This window comes from Ochotona curzoniae, unplaced genomic scaffold (genome assembly GCF_017591425.1).
Source record: "Ochotona curzoniae isolate NIBS_2020 unplaced genomic scaffold, NIBS_Ocur_1.0 contig_2294, whole genome shotgun sequence".
Classification (NCBI taxonomy): domain Eukaryota; kingdom Metazoa; phylum Chordata; class Mammalia; order Lagomorpha; family Ochotonidae; genus Ochotona; species Ochotona curzoniae.
This window is the reverse complement of record NW_024465405.1, coordinates 2,129,885-2,151,061: the sequence shown is the minus strand read 5'-3', so window position 1 is coordinate 2,151,061 and position 21,177 is coordinate 2,129,885. Positions and strand designations below refer to the sequence as shown.

General features: G+C 44.8%; 1 protein-coding gene across 5 annotated transcripts in view; it reads left to right on the top strand.

Moving 5' to 3' along the window:
- Positions 1 to 21,177, top strand: part of USP40 (ubiquitin specific peptidase 40) — an 82,648-nt gene that overhangs the window by 21,857 nt on the left and 39,614 nt on the right. For all 5 annotated transcript variants that reach the window (XM_040972324.1, XM_040972327.1, XM_040972326.1 and 2 more), the window contains 8 exons: positions 6,540 to 6,843; positions 9,339 to 9,420; positions 10,755 to 10,920; positions 12,068 to 12,152; positions 13,090 to 13,160; positions 14,038 to 14,357; positions 16,151 to 16,274; positions 17,474 to 17,531. In XM_040972324.1, coding sequence (XP_040828258.1) covers positions 6,540 to 6,843; positions 9,339 to 9,420; positions 10,755 to 10,920; positions 12,068 to 12,152; positions 13,090 to 13,160; positions 14,038 to 14,357; positions 16,151 to 16,274; positions 17,474 to 17,531 — 1,210 coding nt within the window. The remainder of the gene's footprint in view (positions 1 to 6,539; positions 6,844 to 9,338; positions 9,421 to 10,754; positions 10,921 to 12,067; positions 12,153 to 13,089; positions 13,161 to 14,037; positions 14,358 to 16,150; positions 16,275 to 17,473; positions 17,532 to 21,177) is intronic.

Here is a 21,177-nt window from a genome sequence, read left to right as displayed (position 1 = left end):
AATTAAATCCTGCTGCTCTGCTTCCCATCCAGCTCCCTGCTAATGTACCCGAGAAAGCAGCAGAGGATGGCCCAAGTGCTTAGGCCCCTTCACCCACATGGGAGACCTGGAAGATGCTCCTGGTTTCAGATGGGCCCAGCTCCAGTTGTTATGGCCATTTGAAGAGCAAACCATAGTATGAGAGTTCACTCTCACACTTGCATTCATATTCTCTCTCTCTCTCTCTCTCCCTCTCCTCCTCTCCCTCTCTCCCTCTCCCCCCCCCCCGCCGCCCTCCCTCCCCCCCTCCCCAACTCTGCATTTCAAATAAACAGATTTTTTTATGATGATGTTTACATAGTTGATCAGGGTAGGAATGAACAAGAGTTAGGGAAAAGTGGGTATGATCATTGTTTCCAAGTTTTCTTGTGGGGAGTGGGGGGCTAAAGCCGCTCCTGGGATTGGGAGGGGCCATTGCAAGATAGTGGCTGGCCCAGGGCCAGGAGGCCAAGTTGGTCTCACCAGCAGGTAAACAGGAAGTCACAGGGATAGGCTGATGTCCTCGCTGCGATTATGTCATTGCTACTGGCCTATCACCTAGCGCCAAGTGGACCCACAGGGAGAAGTGATTGGTGGAGAACAATATAAAAGTAGCCGGTAAAAGCTAGGTGAGGACAACAACGAGAAAGACGGAGAGACTACAATGGAGAAAGACTGGGACAACGGAGAAAGGGATGACCACGGAGAAAGACTGAGGAGAACGAGGGCCGGAATGAGAATAGGGCAGAGGAAGACGGACGAGAAAGGAACGAGCTGGAGCAAGAGGAGAGGGACAACGCAGAAAGATGGGACATGAAGAAGAAGGACAGGCGGGAAGAAGGGTGGCAGAGAGAGGGCTGGAAAAGTGGCAGAGAGGGATACAAAAGCGGTACAGAAGCAGTAAGACCTACATACGGGGACAAGAACGGAGAAATGCAGCATAAAGTACAGGAAGAAGAACGGGAAGAAGGGTGGTGGGGAGAGCGCTGGAGAAGCAGGAAGCAGCCGCTTTTGGCAGTGAAGGGTCCAGTTGCGGTTCAGGCCTTTCCCAGACCCTCAGAGTATGCCTCGCCATTTTAGTGTTGCTGCTGGGTGGCGGCATTTTCTATTTTTTCTTGCTGTATCTGGGGGAAGGGGAGAAACAAAGGAAGACGATATACCCAATACCCAACCCTGCAACCTCCCGATACCCAGAGATGTGGAACGTCCACCCGCTCTCAACCCAGTGTCCCCAATATGGCAAATGCTACAAGAGTTCTGCCCAGTGGTTTTGCTAGTTTTGAGATGTTATTGATCTCACTGGTCCAAGGGTGAGGAACCCCTTCTGATGTCCATCATTGGACATAGTCAAATTTAGTCAATATTTAGACAAATATTTGCTGTCATTGTTTGGCTGGGGTAGTTGTCCAGTTTCTTCTGTCCTCCTTCCTCTGCTCTAGTACCAGATGTCCTTTGCAGGCCCCAGTGGGCTACCGTCTTAACTGGGCCAGCCATCTTTTCCACTGAGGAAGCCCGACTCTGACACATGAACTCGACGGTCAGATCACCAATCCTGGATGTGACACCCCAGGCCCCCACACCACCACCTGTGCCATCCCCAGAACCCTGCAAATTCACACACCAAGTCTCCACAAGCATGTCCCTGAGCAGCCATGGTTCTCCCGATGCCATTGGTGCCCCAGGCTGCCTGCCCAAGGACCCTACAGAGCCCCTCACCCATGGCATTCCCAGACCCAGCGCCCACTGCGTCAGCAGGCGCAGGGACCTGGACCAGGTGACCTGGATCTCACTGGACCTCTCCACCCCCTGGTGCTAATGGGCCCAGGCAACCTGGACCCCAAAAGACTCCCTGCCTCTGGGAATCACGGACCTGGCACCCACCACGTCAGCAGGCCATGGACCTGGGCCATGTGACCCAGGCTCAGCTGGACCTCCGCCCCTGGGCTCACAGACCTGGCACCCACCGGGCAGGTGGGCCAGGGACTCAGGTCAAAGGACCAGGCTAAATAAATATTTTTTTAAAAGTGTTTTCCTTTTATCATCTGTAAACCTCAAGTTATATCCCTTTTCTAATGTCTCTCTTTTTTTTTTTTTTTAAGATTTATTTTTGTTTATTTGAAAGGCAGAGTTAGAGGGAGACCAAGATAGAGCTCTTCATCTTCGTGGTGGACTCTCCTAATGCCTGTGATGATCAGGGCAGTGCCACCTGGTCCCCTACGGCCCAGGTGTCTCTCCCATCTCCTGATGTTTCCCCAGGCACTTCGAGCAGAGAGCTGGACTAGCAATGGAGCGGCCAGGACTTGCACTAGAACAGAGAATGTCTGCATTGCAGATATGGCTGAGAGTCTGGGCAGGATATCTTAGTTGTTTTCAAGCTGTCTTTAGAATGCGTGCTTTTAAAGTTACCAGTTTCTAAGCACTAATTTAGGAAATATTTCATAGTTTCCCTTGTGTTTTGGCTTTTGGTTTTGTTTTGGTTTTGGTTTTGGTTTTGGTTTTGGTTTTGTGTTTTTTTTTTTTTTTGACCCATGAATTCTTTGAAAGTTGCTTAATTTCAAAGTGTTTGTAGGATTCTTAGTTATTTTTGTTGCTATAGATTTCTAATTTATGTCATTTTTCTGTGAGAACATACTGTGGTTATTATTTCAGTTCTTTGAAATTCATTGAAATTAGTTGTATGGCTCAGACCAGAGTCTCTCTTACTGAATGTTCCTGTTCACTTGAAAAATTGTGTTCTGCAGCCATTGAATGTAGTGTCTTAAATGTCAGTTCAGCCACATTTGTTTAGAATGTTCTTTAGTTTTCCTGTGTTCTCACTAATTTTTTCTTTGTCTTTTTTACTTTGTCAGTTGCTAAAAGAGGATTTTTAAATGTTGCAGCTTTCCTGTGGATTTGTCCTTTTCTTCTGTTACTGTTGACAGCTTCTGTTTCATATCCTTGAAAACTGCGTTACTAGTTGCACACACATTTAGGATTGTAAGGACCCCTAAGGTGAAATCTGCTCCCCCTGGTTTCCGTGTAGCCACATGGCTCCTCTTGCACACGCATGTCTCAGGATTGGGGGTTTCGAGGCGTTTACTCATTGATCTGTGGTGTCAGGTTGTATAAAATGTCAGTGCATTACCCATGTAATAATGTCTTTAGGACTGGCAGTTATAGCCTCTTACTCATTTCTGAGAAAGATCATTTGTGCTTTTTACCTTTTTCATAGATCATGTTATAGTTTATTAAGCTTATTTAAACTTATTTAAGCAGCCTTTTAAATTTTCTCTACTATTCTGTTTTCTGTGAGATGAGAAAGTCTTTGACAGTCTCTATAGACTTTAATTCATCATGGTTGGGTCTGACTTTGCTGTCCTGATATTTATCTTCTGTTTCTCTTCTGATATTTTGTTCTTCCTCTACTGCCTGCCTTTGACTCAGTTAAATATGAGCTTTTTTTTAGTGTACACTTTGTAGAGTCTACTTAGTATTGCCGATTGAATCAGTGTGTGGCCTGTGTCTGTCCATCCTCCATTCTTACCCCTCTGTACTGTTGGCTTTAGCTGCTTTTTCCTTTTTAAAAGCAGATTTGAGGGAAGAAGACAGGAAAAGGCCCAACCTGAAGCCAGGACTGGAGTTGCCTCTGGGTCTCCCACGTGCGTGCAGGGCCGATGACTTGGAGCATCTTTCACTGCTTTCCCAGGCATATTAGCAGGGAGCTAGATCAAAAGTAGAATAGCAGGGTTTGAACCGGTATCCATATTGGAGTTTTACATTTTACAGAAATGTGCTGTAGAATCTGTTTTACACCTTTATTTTTGTCTTCAATATTTGACTTCTAAAGAGTCAAGGAGAAAGCAGGTTTATGTATTTATCCGTTGCAATGTTCCTTGCTCATTCTGTTCCAGGCTTCCATTTGATAGCATTTCTCTCAATCAAGAGAATGTCTGCATTTCTTGGAGTAGAACTCCTACTTAAAAAAAAAATAATACTCTCACTTTTGTCTGAAAGATCTTTATTTTTGCCTCTATTTTGGGGGTGATATTTTGGGATATAGAATTTGTTTTATTTTTGAAGATATAATTTTTACTTTTAAGTTAGATTTACAGAGAGGAAAAAGAGAAAGAGATCTTCCACATTGGTTAACTCCCCTAACGCCACAGTGGCCGGAGCTGGGCCAGTCTGAAGCCGGGAGCTTCCTCTGGGTCTCCCCAGTAGGTGTGGGAACCCAAGGCTTAGCTGTACCATCCTCCGTAGTTTTCACAGGCACACTAGCAGGAAACTGGATTAGACACAGAACAGCCAGGGTTCCAGCCGACGCCCACATAGGATGCCAGCTAAGTAAGAAGTTGGCTGCCATTTTTTATTGTTCTCTTGAACATGGCTTTGCTTTAAGATTTTGTCTTTGGTTTTTAGCAGTCTGATAGCAGTATGCATACATACGGTGCTCGATGTGCTCATTTGCATTGCATTTGCTCAGGTTTCTTTGTTTTTGCTTTCTTCATAATTCTTCGGTTTGCTTTTCTACCCTGTTATCTCCTTTCCCTCTAAGGTTCCTGCTACATCTGTGTTAGACTGTGGTATTTCTTCACAGTTCTTGAATGTTCGGAGAGTTTTCTCTTTCCCCCTCTTCTGATTCAAGTTAGGTAACTTCCATTAGATTGCCTTATGGTTCGCTAACTTCTTTCATCTATTGTTTCCGCCACTTAGCCAGTCTCGTTAAGCACAACCTGTGAACTTTCAGATATTGTACTTTTTTTACTTGTAAAATTTCTGTTCACTTCTTGTTTCATGTCCATTTCTCGGCCATAATTTTCCATCTCTTCACCCATTTTGTCCCTATAGACACCTTTAATATGTTCCTATTTCTTTATGAAAGTTGCTTACTGTTTCTATCCTGTTTATTTGTGAATTTCTTCAGTTTTAAATTTATAGAATAAATATTGTAAGGTGGTACATAGAGCCTCTATGTCCCTCATACACAGCTTGTGTATTGATATCATGTTAGCAAGATGATTTTCCAGGTGATGTTAATACCTGCATCTGTCCTAATGTAACCTCTAGGACATTTGACGCAGTCTCTTACAGACAAACGCCAGCCCTCTGCCTCGGCAGGACGTGGTCTTTCTACTCGGCTGCAAACGGTTCTCCTGCTAAATCTGTCCTGCTCTTTGCTGTCCTCCTCCCTGCTGTTGAGTAGTCAACCAGGGGGTTCCATGCTTGGGCTCATCTTGGAGTTTTCTGTTTTGCCTTCTTCCCTCCCTCTCTAGGAACCTTACCTGGGGTGACCTCAGACTTGAATCCTCTGTGCACCAGCCAGTGCAGGGTCAGGTTTGGTCCATCAGTCACACCAGCCAATGCAGACACTGGTGGATGTAGCTGCCTGGTCAGTTATGCTCCCAGCCCCAGATCTCATGTAAACCAATGGGTGCTGTAGCCCAACCCAGCCCACCACAGGCTCAGTCTTCATGCACACCAGCAGGTGCTGCAACTATTCATGGTGACCCCAGTAATCTCCACACCAGCCCACAGCTCCGGTTTTTGCACATGCCAGCATGTGTTGCAGGTTAGCCATGGTGCTGTGGCTTAGCTCAGCTTAGTCCACTTCCAGACCCGGCCCACACGTATGCCAGTGGGTGTCCCATCCAGCCTGGCCTGCCCCCAGCTCTGGCTCTCATGCTCAGCAGTAGGAGCTGCAATGTAGCAGGGTAGTACGCACAGTTCCCCTGCCAGGCCCACTCCTCACCCCAGATCTTGTGCTTGCCAGAGGGTACTGTACTCCAGCGTGGCGTGACTTACACGCGGTCCCAGCACTTGCCAGCGGGTGCTGCAGCTCAGCCCTGCCTGAGGGCCTCAATGATTTCCAAATGCCCTTCTGAGAGGCCCACTGTGTTTTACCTTTGTTTAGGTTACTTTAAAAAACAAAATTATTTATTTTTACAGAGAGCAGGAGAGACAGAAAAATTGTCCATGCGCTGGTTCACTCCCCAAGTGGTTGCACTGGCCAGAGCTGAGCTGATCTGAAGCCAGGAGCCAAGAGCTTCTTCCAAGTCTCCCATGTGGATGCAGGAGTCCCAAGGCTTTGGGCTGTCCTCGACTGCTTTCCCAGACCACAAGCAGGGAGCCGGATGGAAAGTGAAGCAGCTGGGACTTGAACCAGCACCCACATGAGATCCCGGTACATTCAAGGCAAGGGTTTCACCACTAGACTGTCGCACTGGGCCCTGTTTAGGTTACTTTTGCATATTTTAAAAATATTTATTCTACCTAATCTTTCTGAGTTGAATGTTGCTTAAAATAGGGTTCATGAGATATAAACTACCTCTTAGACAGTGGTGTTGCAGTATTTAACAGCGTGCAGAGCTTTAATAAATGAGGTTATTATACTTGGGTTGATTCCTGCTTAAGCTGGTCAGGCCAGAAATAAAGATGAGATTAAAAGATCTAATCACAAAAGAAAGAACATATTCTATCATGTTTAATTAAAAAAAAAAACATTTTATTAACCTCACGTTTGTTTGTTTTTGACCTCCGTGCAGTTCCTGCAGCTCCACTCTCAGACGTTTCTCCTCAGCTGGGACAAGGGCACAGTCTCTCTGGTGCAGAGCCCTGCCCAGCGCAGCGGCCCCGAGGGCCAGGGAGACAGCCAGCGCGGCCTCCAGGCGCTCACCTCACCGTCTGCAGCGCCTCTCCAGGACAGTGCTTCCTGTCCCCACTGGTTTGATATAAATGATTCCAAGGTCCAGCCAATCAAAGAAAAGGATATTGAGCGGCAATTTCAGGGTAAAGAGAGTGCCTACATGTTGTTTTATCGGAAATGCCAATTGCAGAGACCCCTGGAAGGTATGGAAATAAATGGGTTTCTGATAAGTTACTCATTAATACTATTCAGATTTTTGCAGTTTGAAAAGAAAACTTTAAAATAAGGAAAGGTTTACTCTGAGAACTTTTAAGATGTTTTAAAGCTAATAGTAAAAAGCAATGCCAACAGAAATCTCGTAGCTTGTCGTAGTTTATGCACGGAGTCTCTGATGTGCATGCAAAATGTGTATTATTGTTTAATTCTATTTTCTGTGAATTTTTTTGGAAATCAACCTTGCCTATTTCTATTTAACCAAAATAAGATGAGGTGATAGTTAGATTTTCAAAGTTGAGTTATTTTTTTTTTAAATACACACTGTTTTCATCCACTTGAAAAGGCAGAGTGGCAGAGAAGGGTTGATCTTCCATGCACTGGGTCACTCCCCAGATGCCTGCACTGGCCAGGGCTGGAACGGGCTGAGTATGTGGACATACGCAGATTTCTCACATGCTCACTAGGGGCCCAGGGTCACACCATCATCCAAGACCTGTTAGGAAGTCACACTCCAGTGTAGAACAAAGCATGCTACGGCGCCTGCTCTCACACGGTGTTTTCTGGTTGTTTTGGCAGAGCTGAGTGTGCCAGCCTGTGCTCAGGCCTGCCTCTGACCTCCGGCTGTGTGTTGCCTTTGTCAGTGGACTTTTCTCTTACTTTCTTGGCTTTCCTTTCTCTTCCCTCAAGATAATGTGTACTTCAACCAGTTGAAATATCTTTAAGCAATATTTGTTGAACCTGCCAAAAGAACTACCATGAAGGGCAGCGGTCAGGACCCATAGTAAGTGTTTAATTGAAGCTGTTAGTATGAGTAAATTATTTTATACTACTTCCCAAAGTTCACTTAGCAGTAAGAGACCTTGGTGCCTCTTTTTATGGTGGCACTAGGTGAAAAGCGCTGCCTGCATGCTGGCATGCCTCATGGGTGACAGCTTGTGTCTCGGATGTTCCATTTCCAGTCCTACTCCCTGCTACTAGCCTGAGAAAAGCAGCAGCAGATGGCTCAAGTACCTGGACTCTCCCGGCTCTGTGGGAGAGCTGGGTGAACTCGGCTTCAGTCGCCCCGCCAGGCTGTTGTAGTCACCCGGGGAAGGAACCAGTGGATGGAAGATATCTGTTTCTCCTTCTGTGTCTCTAACTATGACATAGTGTCTCTAACTATGACTTTCAAATAAATAAGTCTTTTGTTAAAAGAACAAAAAACTAAAATCATTAAGCTTTCTTAACTTTTTGTGAGTAGAGATAGGGACTATATTCTTACAGATTTTCAAAGGTATATTTTTTATAAAGAAAAAAATTAAATAGTTAAATTTAATTTGTGTGTTGAATCAGAGGAAGTCTATTTTCTAAATCTGAGTTACTTCACCAGGCCGTCTGCCAGAAAGGCTGTTAATTCTGTGGAACAAACAGAAAGGAGCATGGTAATGGTGTTGATGAACACTGTGGTCCCAGTTGCGGTCGCGTTCAGGCGCACCATCAGAGGACACCCTCGGCGGCCCTGCTGTGTCTGCGACTGTAGTGTCAGGATAATGGAGTGTGCAATAAGTAATAGTTTCTCTCCTGGTTTAGCGCGAATGAATGCATGTTTTAGAAATGAAGGGGCAGAGCATTACATAATGACTGTATGGTGCACCTAGAGAGACAGAGCTATGAACATGAAAGAGGAGCCCTGGGGGCACTTCTAGTACTTGTGAGAACTGCCATGTGCTGATGCAAAGGGCTGAGTGCACCACAGAAAAGCAGCACTGGGCCAGAACCTGGTCTGTGTGTGGGTGACAGCTTAGTCCAAGCCAGGTATCTTCAGATAGTGGGGAATATGGATTAATGATTGTAGCTAGAAAGTTAACTATTGTATCAGTCACTTTATATCAAAGTGTGTAAGATGCAAGTATCTGGCTTTAATGTAAGACCTTTCCCGGCTTTAAGGGAGGCAGGTGTTGGACACGTAACTAGGTCGCTGTTAAGAGCCCACACCAGGTCTGGGCAGGTCCAGGGCCTGCTAACACATGCCTTGCCTGGCAGCCCCTGAGGCTGCGACCGTGTGGAAAACCTGGGCTTGACTTGCTGCTCCTGGCTCCTTCCTGGCCCAGCCCACGTTACTGCAGGTGTTTGTGGAGCAGCTCTCCTTCTGTCTGCTTCTAAAATAAAATGAAAATAAAGATGACAAATACATCTTTCAAAAAATTGATATTGAGAGCAATATTAGTGACATTTGTAGTCAGGATGCAAATAGTATTCTTATTTAAAAAGTATGCATAGAGAAAATTGAGCAAATTGATTTCTTCTAGCTTGGCTTAAAAGACTATTTACCTTTCATTTGTTGTTCAGAAAAGAAACACTAAGCTCCAGGGAATTTAGTATTCCCTTGTTGCTTAGTCTGCAGCCTTTTTAGCTCACAGCACAGTCCTTGCTCATTGTCATGCTACTACTGCCAACAGACTGCATTTCATCAATGCAAGTTAATGTAAAGTTTTGTTCACAGCTCAAGCTAATCCAAGATACAGGGTTCCGTGTCATTTGTTGAATGAAATGGATGCAGCCAACATTGAACTACAAATGAAAAGGTAATCCTAACTTGCTTTAAGAGCTTAAATAATTTTTCTGGAAAATGTTCAGTGAAAGTGTTCAGTAATGGAAAAAAAAAGCTTTTTAAAGATGTTTTTAGAGTTAGAACTGTTCCATCCATTGGTTCACTTCCCAAATGGCTGCAAGGACTAGAACTGGGCCAATCCCAAGCTGGAAGGCAGGAGCTTCTGGGTTTCCCACATGGGGACAAGGCCATGCTCTGGTGCTTTCCCATGCCATTAACAGGGAGCTGAATTGTAAGTGGAGCAACTGGGAATCGAGTTGGTCCCCATATGGGATGCCAGTACTGAAAGGGGAAGATTCAATTGCTATACCACCATGCCAGTTCGCGTTAGTGAAGATTTAAAAGGAACAAAATAGCAAACCAATCAATATCAGTGTCTGGCTGCTGAATTTTTAGTGAAAGCATCTTTTACTTTGCAAAATATTCTTACTGGGTCTGTTGCTTGCCCTAGTGGCTAAGCTGGGGCTAAACTACCACCTGCAGCATTAGCATCCTGTATGGGTACCAGTAGCATCCCAGCTGATCCACTTGCGGTCCAGCTCCCTGATGATGTGCCTAGGAAAGCAGCAAGGTGGCCTCACTTGATTCCTGCATCATGTGGAAGATTCAGAGGAAGCGCCTGCTTCCCAGCTTTGGCCTGGCCCAGCCCTGGTCACTGTGGCCATTCGGGAAGTAAATCAGCAGGTGAGAGATTTCTGTCTCTTCCTCTATCTCTCTCTCTTTCCTTCTTTCTCTCTGTCTCTCTGTCTCTCTCTCTCTGCCTTTCAAATAAATAAATCTTTAGATGAAAATAATGTGATGTGCGGGAGTAAACTAAAGAACAGCCTGTGAAGTGACGCCGCTAAGAGGGATAGAAGCCTTCCAGCGCTGGAGAGATCAGCAGGCACATAGTTGTGCTAAAGGAATTGTGTCCTGACCTGATCTCATTACTCTTGGATACAAAGGATTTTATCTCCACAGTGGAGACCGCTTATCCCTTACTGTTATGTAATGCACGCAGTGATATAAGCAACCTTCTTTTGTCTAAAAGTAAGGTAAACTTGGGATTGGAGGTTTTCAAGTGTCAGTGTTTATTGAGGGAAATGCAGTTACCACTGCATGAACAATTTTCCCCTGGCACTTATGGTTTCAGAGCTGAATTCGTACTATTTGTTAGAAATCAAAATTAACATGCTTTGGTGCTAGGATAACAGGATGGCATTTCCATGGGCAGCACACACTTCCTTGCAAACCAAATGTTTCTTGTGTGAGCTGAAATAGTGTCTGTTGTAAAGCCCGCTGCTCATCTGTCCCTGTGCTTGTTTGAAGGGCGGAATGTGATTCTGAAAGCAGTAATGTTGAGCTGCGTCTGCACCTGGGCCCTCATTATCGTTTCTCCAACGGAGCTTTGCACCCACAGGGATCTCAAAGTGTGTGGGATTTGACCTTTGATATAAGAAAAACTCTGGGAGATTTGCGACAATCGATATTTCAGGTAAGGTAGCCTCATTTCTTCTTAACTTAGGCGTTAAATTCTCTCATATTGACATGTCCATTGCACCTGCTTAGCGTTTCACTGTCTTAGGAAAGTCCTCCTGCTGCCAGTGTGTAGAGGGATGGCTGAAACATCCTGTTGTGTGGAAGTCTCTTTGTTTTTTCCTTTCTTTTTAGATTTATTTATTTTTATTGCTAAGTCAGATATATAGAGAGGAGGAGAGACAGAGAGGAAGATCTTCTGTCTGATGATTCACTCCCCAAGTGAGCACAATGGCCGGTGCTGCGCCGATCCAAAGCCAGGAGCCAGGAGCCTCTTCCGGGTCTCCATGCAGATGCAGGAACCCAAGGTTTGGGGCCATCCTCGACTGCTTTTCCAGGCCACAAGCAGGGAGCTGGATGGGAAGCGGGGCTGCCGGGATTAGAACCGGCACCCATATGGAATCCCGGCCATTCAAGGCGAGGACTTTACCCTTAGGCCTAAGTAAATGCTTACATGAAGGAAGCATGTATCCATCCATAGTAAAACCACACGCACGTTGAAGTCGCTCTCTCCATGTAAGTTATCCAGCTGTATTCTAATGACGATAACAACAACAGCAGTGCTCTGTATTTTACCTATCACGCTTTCCCATAAACTGATTTGATGCTCTAACCTCATGAGAGCCAGCTAACCCCATTTTGAAGACGAAAAAATCCCCAGAGCTCCTGTGTCTCGCTGTGACATCTAGTTGGTGGTGGCTCTGACCTCCCAGCTGTGACTGAGTCTGCCTTCTGTAGTCACACTTCCTCACCCCACACTCCCACACTGCTGTCTTGAGTGGTGCTGAATAAGCAAGTAAGTTTTGCTCTTTGAGTCCACAATTCCAGGAACGGTGTGTTGATGAGTTGGCTTTCCTGTGTATTCAGTGGGGTTCTTTGAACAGTCGTGGTGCTCTTGTTGGTGCCAGAGTTCTTCAGTCTGCAGTGGAGGAGCGAGTCTGATGAGTCATGTCCTACTTGCAGACTTTGGATGTGAAGCAGAGATGGGCATTTGTCCCCTATGTCGTCTACGTGTGTAATTCACACAGTGCTGCTCTTGCTAACCCGAAACGTGCTCTGAGTATAGGTACGTATTTTCATTGTTGTCTTTCATTATTCCCCTGCAGCTGTTGGAATTTTGGGAAGGAGACATGGTTCTCAGTGTTGCCAAGCTTGTCCCAGCAGGACTTCACATTTACCAGACCCTGGACGGTAAGGGAGTTTGAAAATACAGCTCACGCTGTGTGTGTGTGTCTCTCTCTCTTCCTCACCAGGCTTCCTCCGAGTGACTCCCCGTCTGCAGAGATCTCCCCACATTGTTGATTCTCAGAGAGTAGATATGTATCCAGATTCAGAATGTTTCACATTCAGATATAATGTATGAAATTTTCTAACATGGAAATGTTTTATTTTGAAATTAAAGCCAAAAATTTTAAAAGATTCTTTAATATTATCCTAGTTGTTGAGTATAACGGTTTGAAATCATTTGAATCTTATTAATTTGACTTTATTTCCTGTCCAGCTCTCAGCTTCAGATTTCATAGCAAAGCAAAAAAGTATTTCAATAGTTTTAAAAGTGTTTACTTCCTTTAGGAATCAACAAAACAATGGTAATTTCAGTAGCAAAAGCAGTAAATTGAGGGGGGCTCTTCACTATACCAATTACTGTCATAAGCTTTGTATGCATTACCATATTTAGTTTTCTCAGCTTCCTTTTTGGGGGGCTGGGAGAGAGGGAGGCATGACTGGAAATTGAAGATGTGCTTACAAGTTTGAAGTATAGCTGAATGGTGTCTATTTTCCCTAGTCCAGTCCTTATCATTTTTTCTTCTTTCTTGCCCACTTTTTAAATAAGACGAAAACAGAGTGAAAGACGCAAGGCCCGGCTTGCAGTCAAAGGTGGGGCTTGTCCCCGCTGGGCCTCGGCTGCTCCGTGCTGCACCCCGTGCTGTCGGCCTTGGAGTGCCGCTCTGGCCCGCTCCGCTGCTCACAGAGCTGGGGAACAGCATCTTAAAGAGCACTAGAACAATGATTATTGGGTTTTTTTTGTTTTTCTCTACTAAGAATGCTTCTTCAGACAAGTACCTTACGTATCTCTGAAGTGCCTTTGCTGATTGAGGGAATGTCTCACTGAGTCTCATCTTTCTAGGAGATGAGCTGACGCTCAGTGAGCTGGAGCTTGCTGATGGGGAGGACATCTTTGTGTGGAATGGAGTGGAGGTAAAAAATAATTACTGCAAAAAATTATTTGTGATATTTTTGGGAGCTTACTCCTGATCTTAGGCAAAAGGCTGAGAAGCAATAATTTTGGACATTTAAGAAGTGATGATAGTAAAATTTTATGCGGCGTAGGGGAAAGCCAGTTACCTAATTGAATGTTAGAAGACTGTAAGTGGTTCTTAAGTTGTGGGTCCAGCCAGTCAGCTGTGTGTGAAAGAGGCGCTGTGGAGTGCCTGTCGTGCCAGGCTGTGTGTGAAAGAGGCGCTGTGGAGTGCCTGTCGTGCCAGGCTGTGTGTGAAAGAGGCGCTGTGGAGTGCCTGTCGTGCCAGGCTGTGTGTGAAAGAGGCGCTGTGGAGTGCCTGTCGTGCCAGGCTGTGTGTGAAAGAGGCGCTGTGGAGTGCCTGTCGTGCCAGGCTGTGTGTGAAAGAGGCGCTGTGGAGTGCCTGTCGTGCCAGGCTGTGTGTCCAAGGCTAGATGCTGGGGCAGGCCAGTCAGTCCTGGGCCCTCCGGTGTGTGTAGAACGAGGAAGCGTGGTCTTAGTACTCTTGGGAACATGTGCATAATGCCATGGCTCTTCAGCTGGCATTTGCGGAAGGAGAAGACTGGAGGAAGCGTGTGCTTTTCTGTCGCACGAAGAGAGGAGGGACATCCCCGCATTCAGCTCCATATCTGTTCCAAGACTCCTCCACCACTGATAGCTCGTCTGTCAGACTTCCAGTCCTGGAAAAGATGGGTAGGGAAGTTTCTAAAAAAAAACCTCAGACTCTCTAATGCATATTTGTACAAACTTTATTTTACCTAGGGAAAAGAGAAATTCATTATACACAGTCTTTTTACTGTATGATTATGCTGACTTATTGTCTTGATCTTATTGCAGGTTGGTGGGGCCCAGATTCAAACTGGTCCCGAGTGTGAGCCACTGCTTGTCAATATTTTTCACATGAAAACAAGCAGCGAAGGAGAGACGTGCGAGCAGCTGGCAGACTCTCCACACGTGTTTCCATCCAACGCGGAAGTGGCCACTGTGCTCGCGGCCTTGGCCATCCCAGCAGGCGTCATCTTCATAAACAGCGCTGAACCCACGGGTGCAGAGCACTGGACGGCTGTCCCCAAGGAGGACACGAGGAAGACGTTCAGAGAACTAGGGCTCAGGAACGGAAGCTCCGTTTTAGTTCAGGATTCCAGTGATGAGGAGAGGTAACTCGGCACAAAGGAAGAGTTCATGTAATTGTAGTACTACCTGTAGAGCTCACTGGTTTTACTGGTGAGAGGTAAAGGTTTGTTTCTAGACTTTTTAAGTTGTACCACACAGAGATGAAAATGATGATAAAGTGATTGTCTCTGGTTTTATGACTCACTTGGATGTGAAGCAGAGTTGTGAGTTCCACTTGGAGACCTGAAGTCCATTCTCACAGAGAAAGTTCCTGACATTTTTCATGAGTTGTCTGGGCTGCTTTGTTGATAATCCTGTTCACGACTCTTGAGCACCCCCTGGTGGGGAGTCACCTCCTTAGTGCCGTAGCTCCACTGCAGGCTCAGGCACTGCACACCCTGCACGGATGTGGTCCCGGTCAGTGTCCACAGGCTGTGACCTTCCATGTTTCCTCGTGGTCTCTGCTTCGTCAGCACTGCTGCAGACTGACTATTCATACTGGCTCTGGCCCAGAGGGCTGAGACCCATGTGGATTCTTTACTGGTGTCATACACCACTAACACTGCTGAACACTGGTTTTTTAGAACTTGGGAAATAAAGACACAAAAACAGAACAAAATATCAGCTTCCAGGAAACCAGTGTTGGCTAATAGTGACATCTGGATGGCTTGCTTTTTTTTTTTTTTAAAGATTTATTTTTATTATTATTTTTTTTATTGGAAAGGCGGATATACAGAGAAGAGAGACAAGAGAGGAAGATTTTCCGTCTATTCCCCAAGTGAGCGCAACGACCGATGCTATGCCGGTCCGAAGCCAGGAGCCTCTTCCGGGTCTCCCACGCGGGTTCAGGGTCCCAAAGCTTTGGGCCGTCCTCGACTGCTTTCCCGGGCCACAGGCAGGGAGCTGGAAGGGAAGCGGGGCTGCTGGGATAGAACCGGCACCCATATGGGATCCTGGGCGTGCAAGGCGAGGACCTTAACCACTGCACCACTGCGCCGGGCCCGGATGGCTTGCTTTTATTAATTTTGTTTTTTTCCCAAATTCTTGGGTTTTTAAAAATACATAATAATTATTTTATAGATAGTTATATAAAAATGTAACTATTTTATCCCCACCATATTTTTAGACTCACTTTTTTTAATGGTGTCATTTGCCATTTGTATTTTTTTTTAATTATCTATTTTTATTGGAAAGGCAGATTTACAGAGAGAGATTGTCCATCCACTAGCTCACTCCCCAAATGGCTGCCACAGCCAGAGCCGGGCTGCTGTAGAGCCAGGAGCTTCTTCTGGGTCCCCAACATGGGTTCAGGGTCCCAAGGACTTGAGCCTTCCTCCACGGGTTTCCCAGACCGCGGAGGGAGCTAAGTAGTAGAAATAGCTAGGTAGGAAGTGGAGGTGCCACCCATGTGGGATGCTGGTACCAGCAGGCAGAGGGTTAGCCTGCTGAGCCACAACGCCAGCCCTTGTAGACTCTTTTAAGCTCGTTTGGTACTACCTGATCATCCTGATGCACTCCCTTGTGTTGTGTGAGTGCACAGCTGTATGAGGCTGCCCTGCTTTGACCCTAAGTCCAGGTCCTGGGAGCGCCCTTGGTGACGCAGTGTGCAGGTGAGGTCAGCAGTCGCACACACCGGCTGTGCATGAGGACATGGTGCATGCGTGGCTGCTGCCCGTCATCCCCTTGCAGAGCCAGTCGCCACAGACATGGCTCGGCACAGCTCGCTCGCTCGGAGAGACAAGCGCAAGGTTCTGGAAGCAGTACCAGACGAAATTAATTTTCTAATCCATACAAGTGCTGTATAAGACATATTTTTGAAATGTCTTTTTACCTACAGTTTGTTGCCCAAACAAGGGAAATGGACCAGTGGGACAAATGAGATTGACTGGCTGCAAGTTAAAAATCTATGCCCGTTGGAATCCGAACAGAAGCAAGTTAGAGTATCAGCAACTATTAACACAGTGAGTAAATAATAACTGAAATTTCATAGTGTTTAAGTTAAAACAGTTTTACTTAGAAAGCAATAACTTATAGATTTGTCTCAGTAGACCTCTCAATTGTACGAAGTCAGCTTCTTACGTTTAACATTTGATGATTAGTTATTTATAGTAGCAGTTGGCACATTTCAAGAAAATATTAAAAAAAAAAAGCCTTAAAAAAGCTTTAAAAAAAAGCCTCCAAAATCTGTATTTAGAATTTAGGCGTTACATGTTTAGTTCCTGAATTTTGGTTGGTATAAAATGCTGTTTTCAAGAGTCTCTCTTGCCAAGCTCTGTTTGTGTTGATCTTGTGTTGTAGGTGTTTCTAGGTCTGTATTACACTGCTCTGATTATACGTTGTGCCCCAGATGAAGCCGTGTGCTTTTAAGGGATTCGGTCTGCTTTCCATGGGGAGAGTGATGCAGGTCTCCTTATGTTAGCTCAAGAAACACCTTTTTATGTTTAAGCAATGTGTTTCTTGTGCAGGAAGCTGAGACACTTACTAGAATGTTTGTCGTGATAGAAATGCCAGGAATTCTGAAGGTGTGTCAGTATTTGTCCGTTCAGGAGGGAGGGCAGCTTAAACTCACGCGCTGGAGGCTCAGTAAGCAGCAGACGACCCAAGTACTTGGGTTCCTGCTGTGCACGTGGGAGACCCGGATGAAGTTCTTGGCTCCTGGCGTGAGTCTGGAGTAACTCCTGTCATTGAAGACACTGAGGGATCAAGCCAGGAGATGAAGATCTGTGTCTCTCCTCTGTTACTCTGCCTTTCAAATAAATCTTAAAAACAAAGTGATTTAAACAGAAAATTTCAGTATTGCTCTTGGGCTAGTATTAAACATGTTCGTATTGTTTAAGATGTGTGGTTTCTTTTGTTTGCTCTCATGGTCTTTCCAGATTGAATTGTTTCTGGAGCTTTTTGTAGGGATCCTTTCTGCCCCAGTTAACATCACTTTAGTGAATACTAAATTTAACTGTTAAGTTCTATTCTAAGTCTTTGCTTTGGATCTTGCAGAAGACTTTTCAGGGATGGAAAAACTTTTTTCATGAGGGCTAAAACTATTAAATGTCAGGTAATTCATGTCTCAAATAGTTTCTTTGTGTGCCCACTGATCTTCATTTTTGTCTCCTCCTCTAGTTTTCAATTTTTACAGAGTCATTAGTTTATTTCTCTATTATAGGTGGTGTTTGATATTCGAACTAAAGCCATAAAGGAATTAAAATTAATGGAGGAACTAGGTAAACATTTAAGTTTACTTTTTGGTTTTTGGTTCAATCTGATTTTGATTTTATATTGAATACAATAAATATGAGAGAGTACCAAAAATAATTCAAATCATATATCCCATGTGAGCAAATATTAAACATGTTTATTTTTGTTTGAGATATTACAAGTGAAGCCTTCTCTGTCAGACACTTCACTCCATCCCACTTGCAGTGAGCCTGATTGGAGTATGTGTGCATGCTGTGCTATGTGTATTTTTTTCTTACATCTGTATGTATATGTCTATATTATACTTGTAAATGTGTTTAAATTTTGTCACACTGAATGTAACATTCTACAAATTCATCATCCTACACTCTTATTTTTTAACAGCTTTATTAACGAAAATTGACATGCCATAAGTTGACCATGTTCAGTGTATCAGTAAGTGTGTGGGGCCACACAGCTGTCAGCACAGTCTAGCGTTAGAACACTGCTATGGCTCCAGAACATTCCCTCCTTCCTGTCTGTTCTGGCAGCTCCTAGTCCACCCCCTGTCCCTGCAGACTTGATCTCCTGGACATTGCACGCCGACGGAGCCTCTTGTGTCTAGCTTCTTGAGGTTCAGCCATTATTTGGTATGTTTCAGTAACTGGTTCCTTATTATCACCAATACTCCGTTACATGGCTATGTCACCTGTTTGTTTTTCTACTCCTCAGTTGCTAGAGTGTTTCAACATTGTAACTTTTATTAATGATGCTGCAATGAACATGTTATATGAGTCTTTTAGTAGATATGTTTTTGATTCTTTTGGGTATATCTGTAGGTTTGGACTTGCTGAGTCATACAGCAAATTTATAACAAATTGCCATACTATTTTCCAAATTGCGTGAACCATCACATTCCCACTAATAACATAGCAAGATTGCAGTTTTTCTACATTTTTGTGATTTTTTTTTTTTGAGAGAGAGGCAGGAAGAAGTTCTTGTTCACTGACTCACTCCCCAGGGACTGTAGCTCATGTGAAGCCAGGAGCCCAAGACTCAGTCTGCATCTCTTGTGTGTAGAGGAGAACCAGTGTGTCGAGCCCCTGCTGCCTCCCGCGGCCTGCACGGGCAGGAGCTGCAGGCAGCAGTGCAACCCCGAGGCTCCAAAACAGCACGTGGGCTTCGTGCCCTGACCGTGGAAATGCCAGGCCCAACACCCTCCCTAACTACCTTTTTGGTTATAACCATTCTAGTCACTAGGAATTGATACCTCAAGTTTAGTGATAATGAAATCAGTATTTAGAAATCCATTATGTTTTATCTACTAGCCAAGAAATGAACATTGTAATTAAAGTTTGTAAAAAGATTTGAAGGAAAAAAAATGTGTCACAGAGAGAAGGAGAGGCAGAGAGCTCTTCCATCCACTGGCTGACTCCCTAAATGGCCACAACAACCAGAGCTGTGCTGGCCTGAAGCCGGGAGCATCCCCCAGGTGGGCACAGGAGCCCAAGCAGTTGGATCGTCCTCCAGTGCTTTCCCAGCCGCATTACCAGGGAGCTGGATCAGAAGCAGCACCTCCAGGACGGGAACCAGCGCCCATGGGGAATGTCAGCACCACTGGTAGAGGATCAGCCTGTTATGCCATGGTGCTAACCCCAAGAGGATATTTTTTAATAGCAGAAAATATGAAAGCATAGGAATAACTCTTAACATACCTGCAAGACCTGTACAGTGAAAATTAGAAAACATTGTTGTGAGGACCTTTTTAAAAATTTTTATTTGAAAGGCAGATTTTACAGAGATAAGGAGAGACAGAGAGGTCTTCCATTTGCTGGTTCACTTCCCAAATGGCTGCAATGGCCGGAACTGAGTTTTGATCTGAGACCAGGAGCCTTCCGTGTCTCCTACACAGGTGTAGGAGCCCAAGGTTTTGGGCCATGCTCTGCTGCTTTCCCGGGCCGTAAGCAGGAGCTGGATGGGAAGAGGAGCCTGGACGGAACGGGCATCCGCATTGCATGCTGCTGCCACAGGGTGGAGCGTTAGCTTGCTGTGATACCACACAGGCCCCCGTGCTGTGTGAATTTTGTTGTTGCTCTGAGAGTTTAAAAACAGTGTGAATAACTGAAACAATGTGCTGTGTTTATCGAGTAAAAGATGCAATGTTGTTAAGAGGAGAAGCTATCCTCAGATTAGTTAGTACATTAAGGACATTCGCAGGGTTTTTGTTTTGTTTTGTTTTTTAAAAATAGCGAAATAATTCTAAAATCTGCATACAAAAAGATGCAGAGAGCCTAAAGCAGCCGTTACAATGGCAGAGGAGAGGCGGAAGAACACAGTTGAACCGCCTGATTTGAAGGTTTGTCTTGGACAGAGTGTTTTGGCATGTGAGTAAATGTATATGAGCAGAGGTCAGCAAACTGTGGCTTACAACCTGCTTTTGTAATCAACAAGAATAGTTGCATTTTAAAGAGCTATTTAGAGAAGATGTTGTAGAAATCAAGTGTGGCCTGTATAACCAGAATATGTTTATGAACAAGATAAGTAGAGAATGCGGAAATAGGAGCAGACACAGTCAGGGGGACGAGGAAGGACAGCGTGTTCACAAACGGCACTGGGTCCTCTGGGTAGCATGTGCAAACGACCCTGAGCTTGCATCATGATGTTAGAAGCATTAAAGCCAAAACAGGTGATAGAGCGAAAGTTAAAACCTAAAATTATAACATTTCTTGGAAAAGGAGTATGAGAAAATGTTAGTTACCATACTGCAAGGAAAGCTTTTTATGTAAGGACTCAGTTGGACTCCCTCAGAATTAAATGGGTTCTCACTTGGAAACACAGCTGATAGATCAGGAGAAAGCCTTTGTGAAACACGTATCTGACAATGTACTTGCACCAAGAACATACCATAGTGTGCTTGTAACTCAAAGACAGTCCAGCTTACCCTGTAAATGGGCAGTGAGAGCTGGGAAGGTACTGGACGGAGTCGCCTTAGCCATGAACTGGAAACCATCACCCATCATGAGGCACCCAGGTGAAGAGTGAAAATGTAAAATGCAGGTGAATCCAGGTGTTTGTGAAGATGTTAGGCAGCTGAAATTCATGTATATATTTCTGGTGAGATTAAATGTTAGCTTGTTTCTTATAAACTTTTAAGTAGTTACCATTTGTACTTCTGTATTTTTATAGAAATATGGATTTTCTTTTTAAGGAAAATTGAAATACCTTTAAAAGGATATGAGTGTTCATCACCACCAGCTACAAGTAATCCAAACACCCTGAGCAGGCGAATGGGTAAACAAGCTCTGGTTGTATCCAAATATCTGCTGCTGTTTGCCACTGAGAACAGTGGACTCTTCAGTTCCCCCGCATGCAAACTGGTCCTCCTGCCAAGGCAGAGAAGTGAATGCAGAGGACCACGTACTGCAGGGCCTCTACATGGGACATTGCAGAGAACCTGAGCTAGGGTCACACAGGAGGCGCGTGAGGGTCCTCTGTGGTGCCTGACCAGAAGGTGGCACAGGGGCGTTTTGAGGGTGATGCAGGCCTGGCTGGCGCTTGCCAGGTATTTCTCAAGCTCTATGCACTAGGAATTTAAATTAGCTGTGTTGTAAGTAAATTATGTCTCAGAAAAGTTTTTTAAATGTATGACTTTTTTTTAACTGAATGGTTTGGGTTTTTTGTTCCCTGTTACTG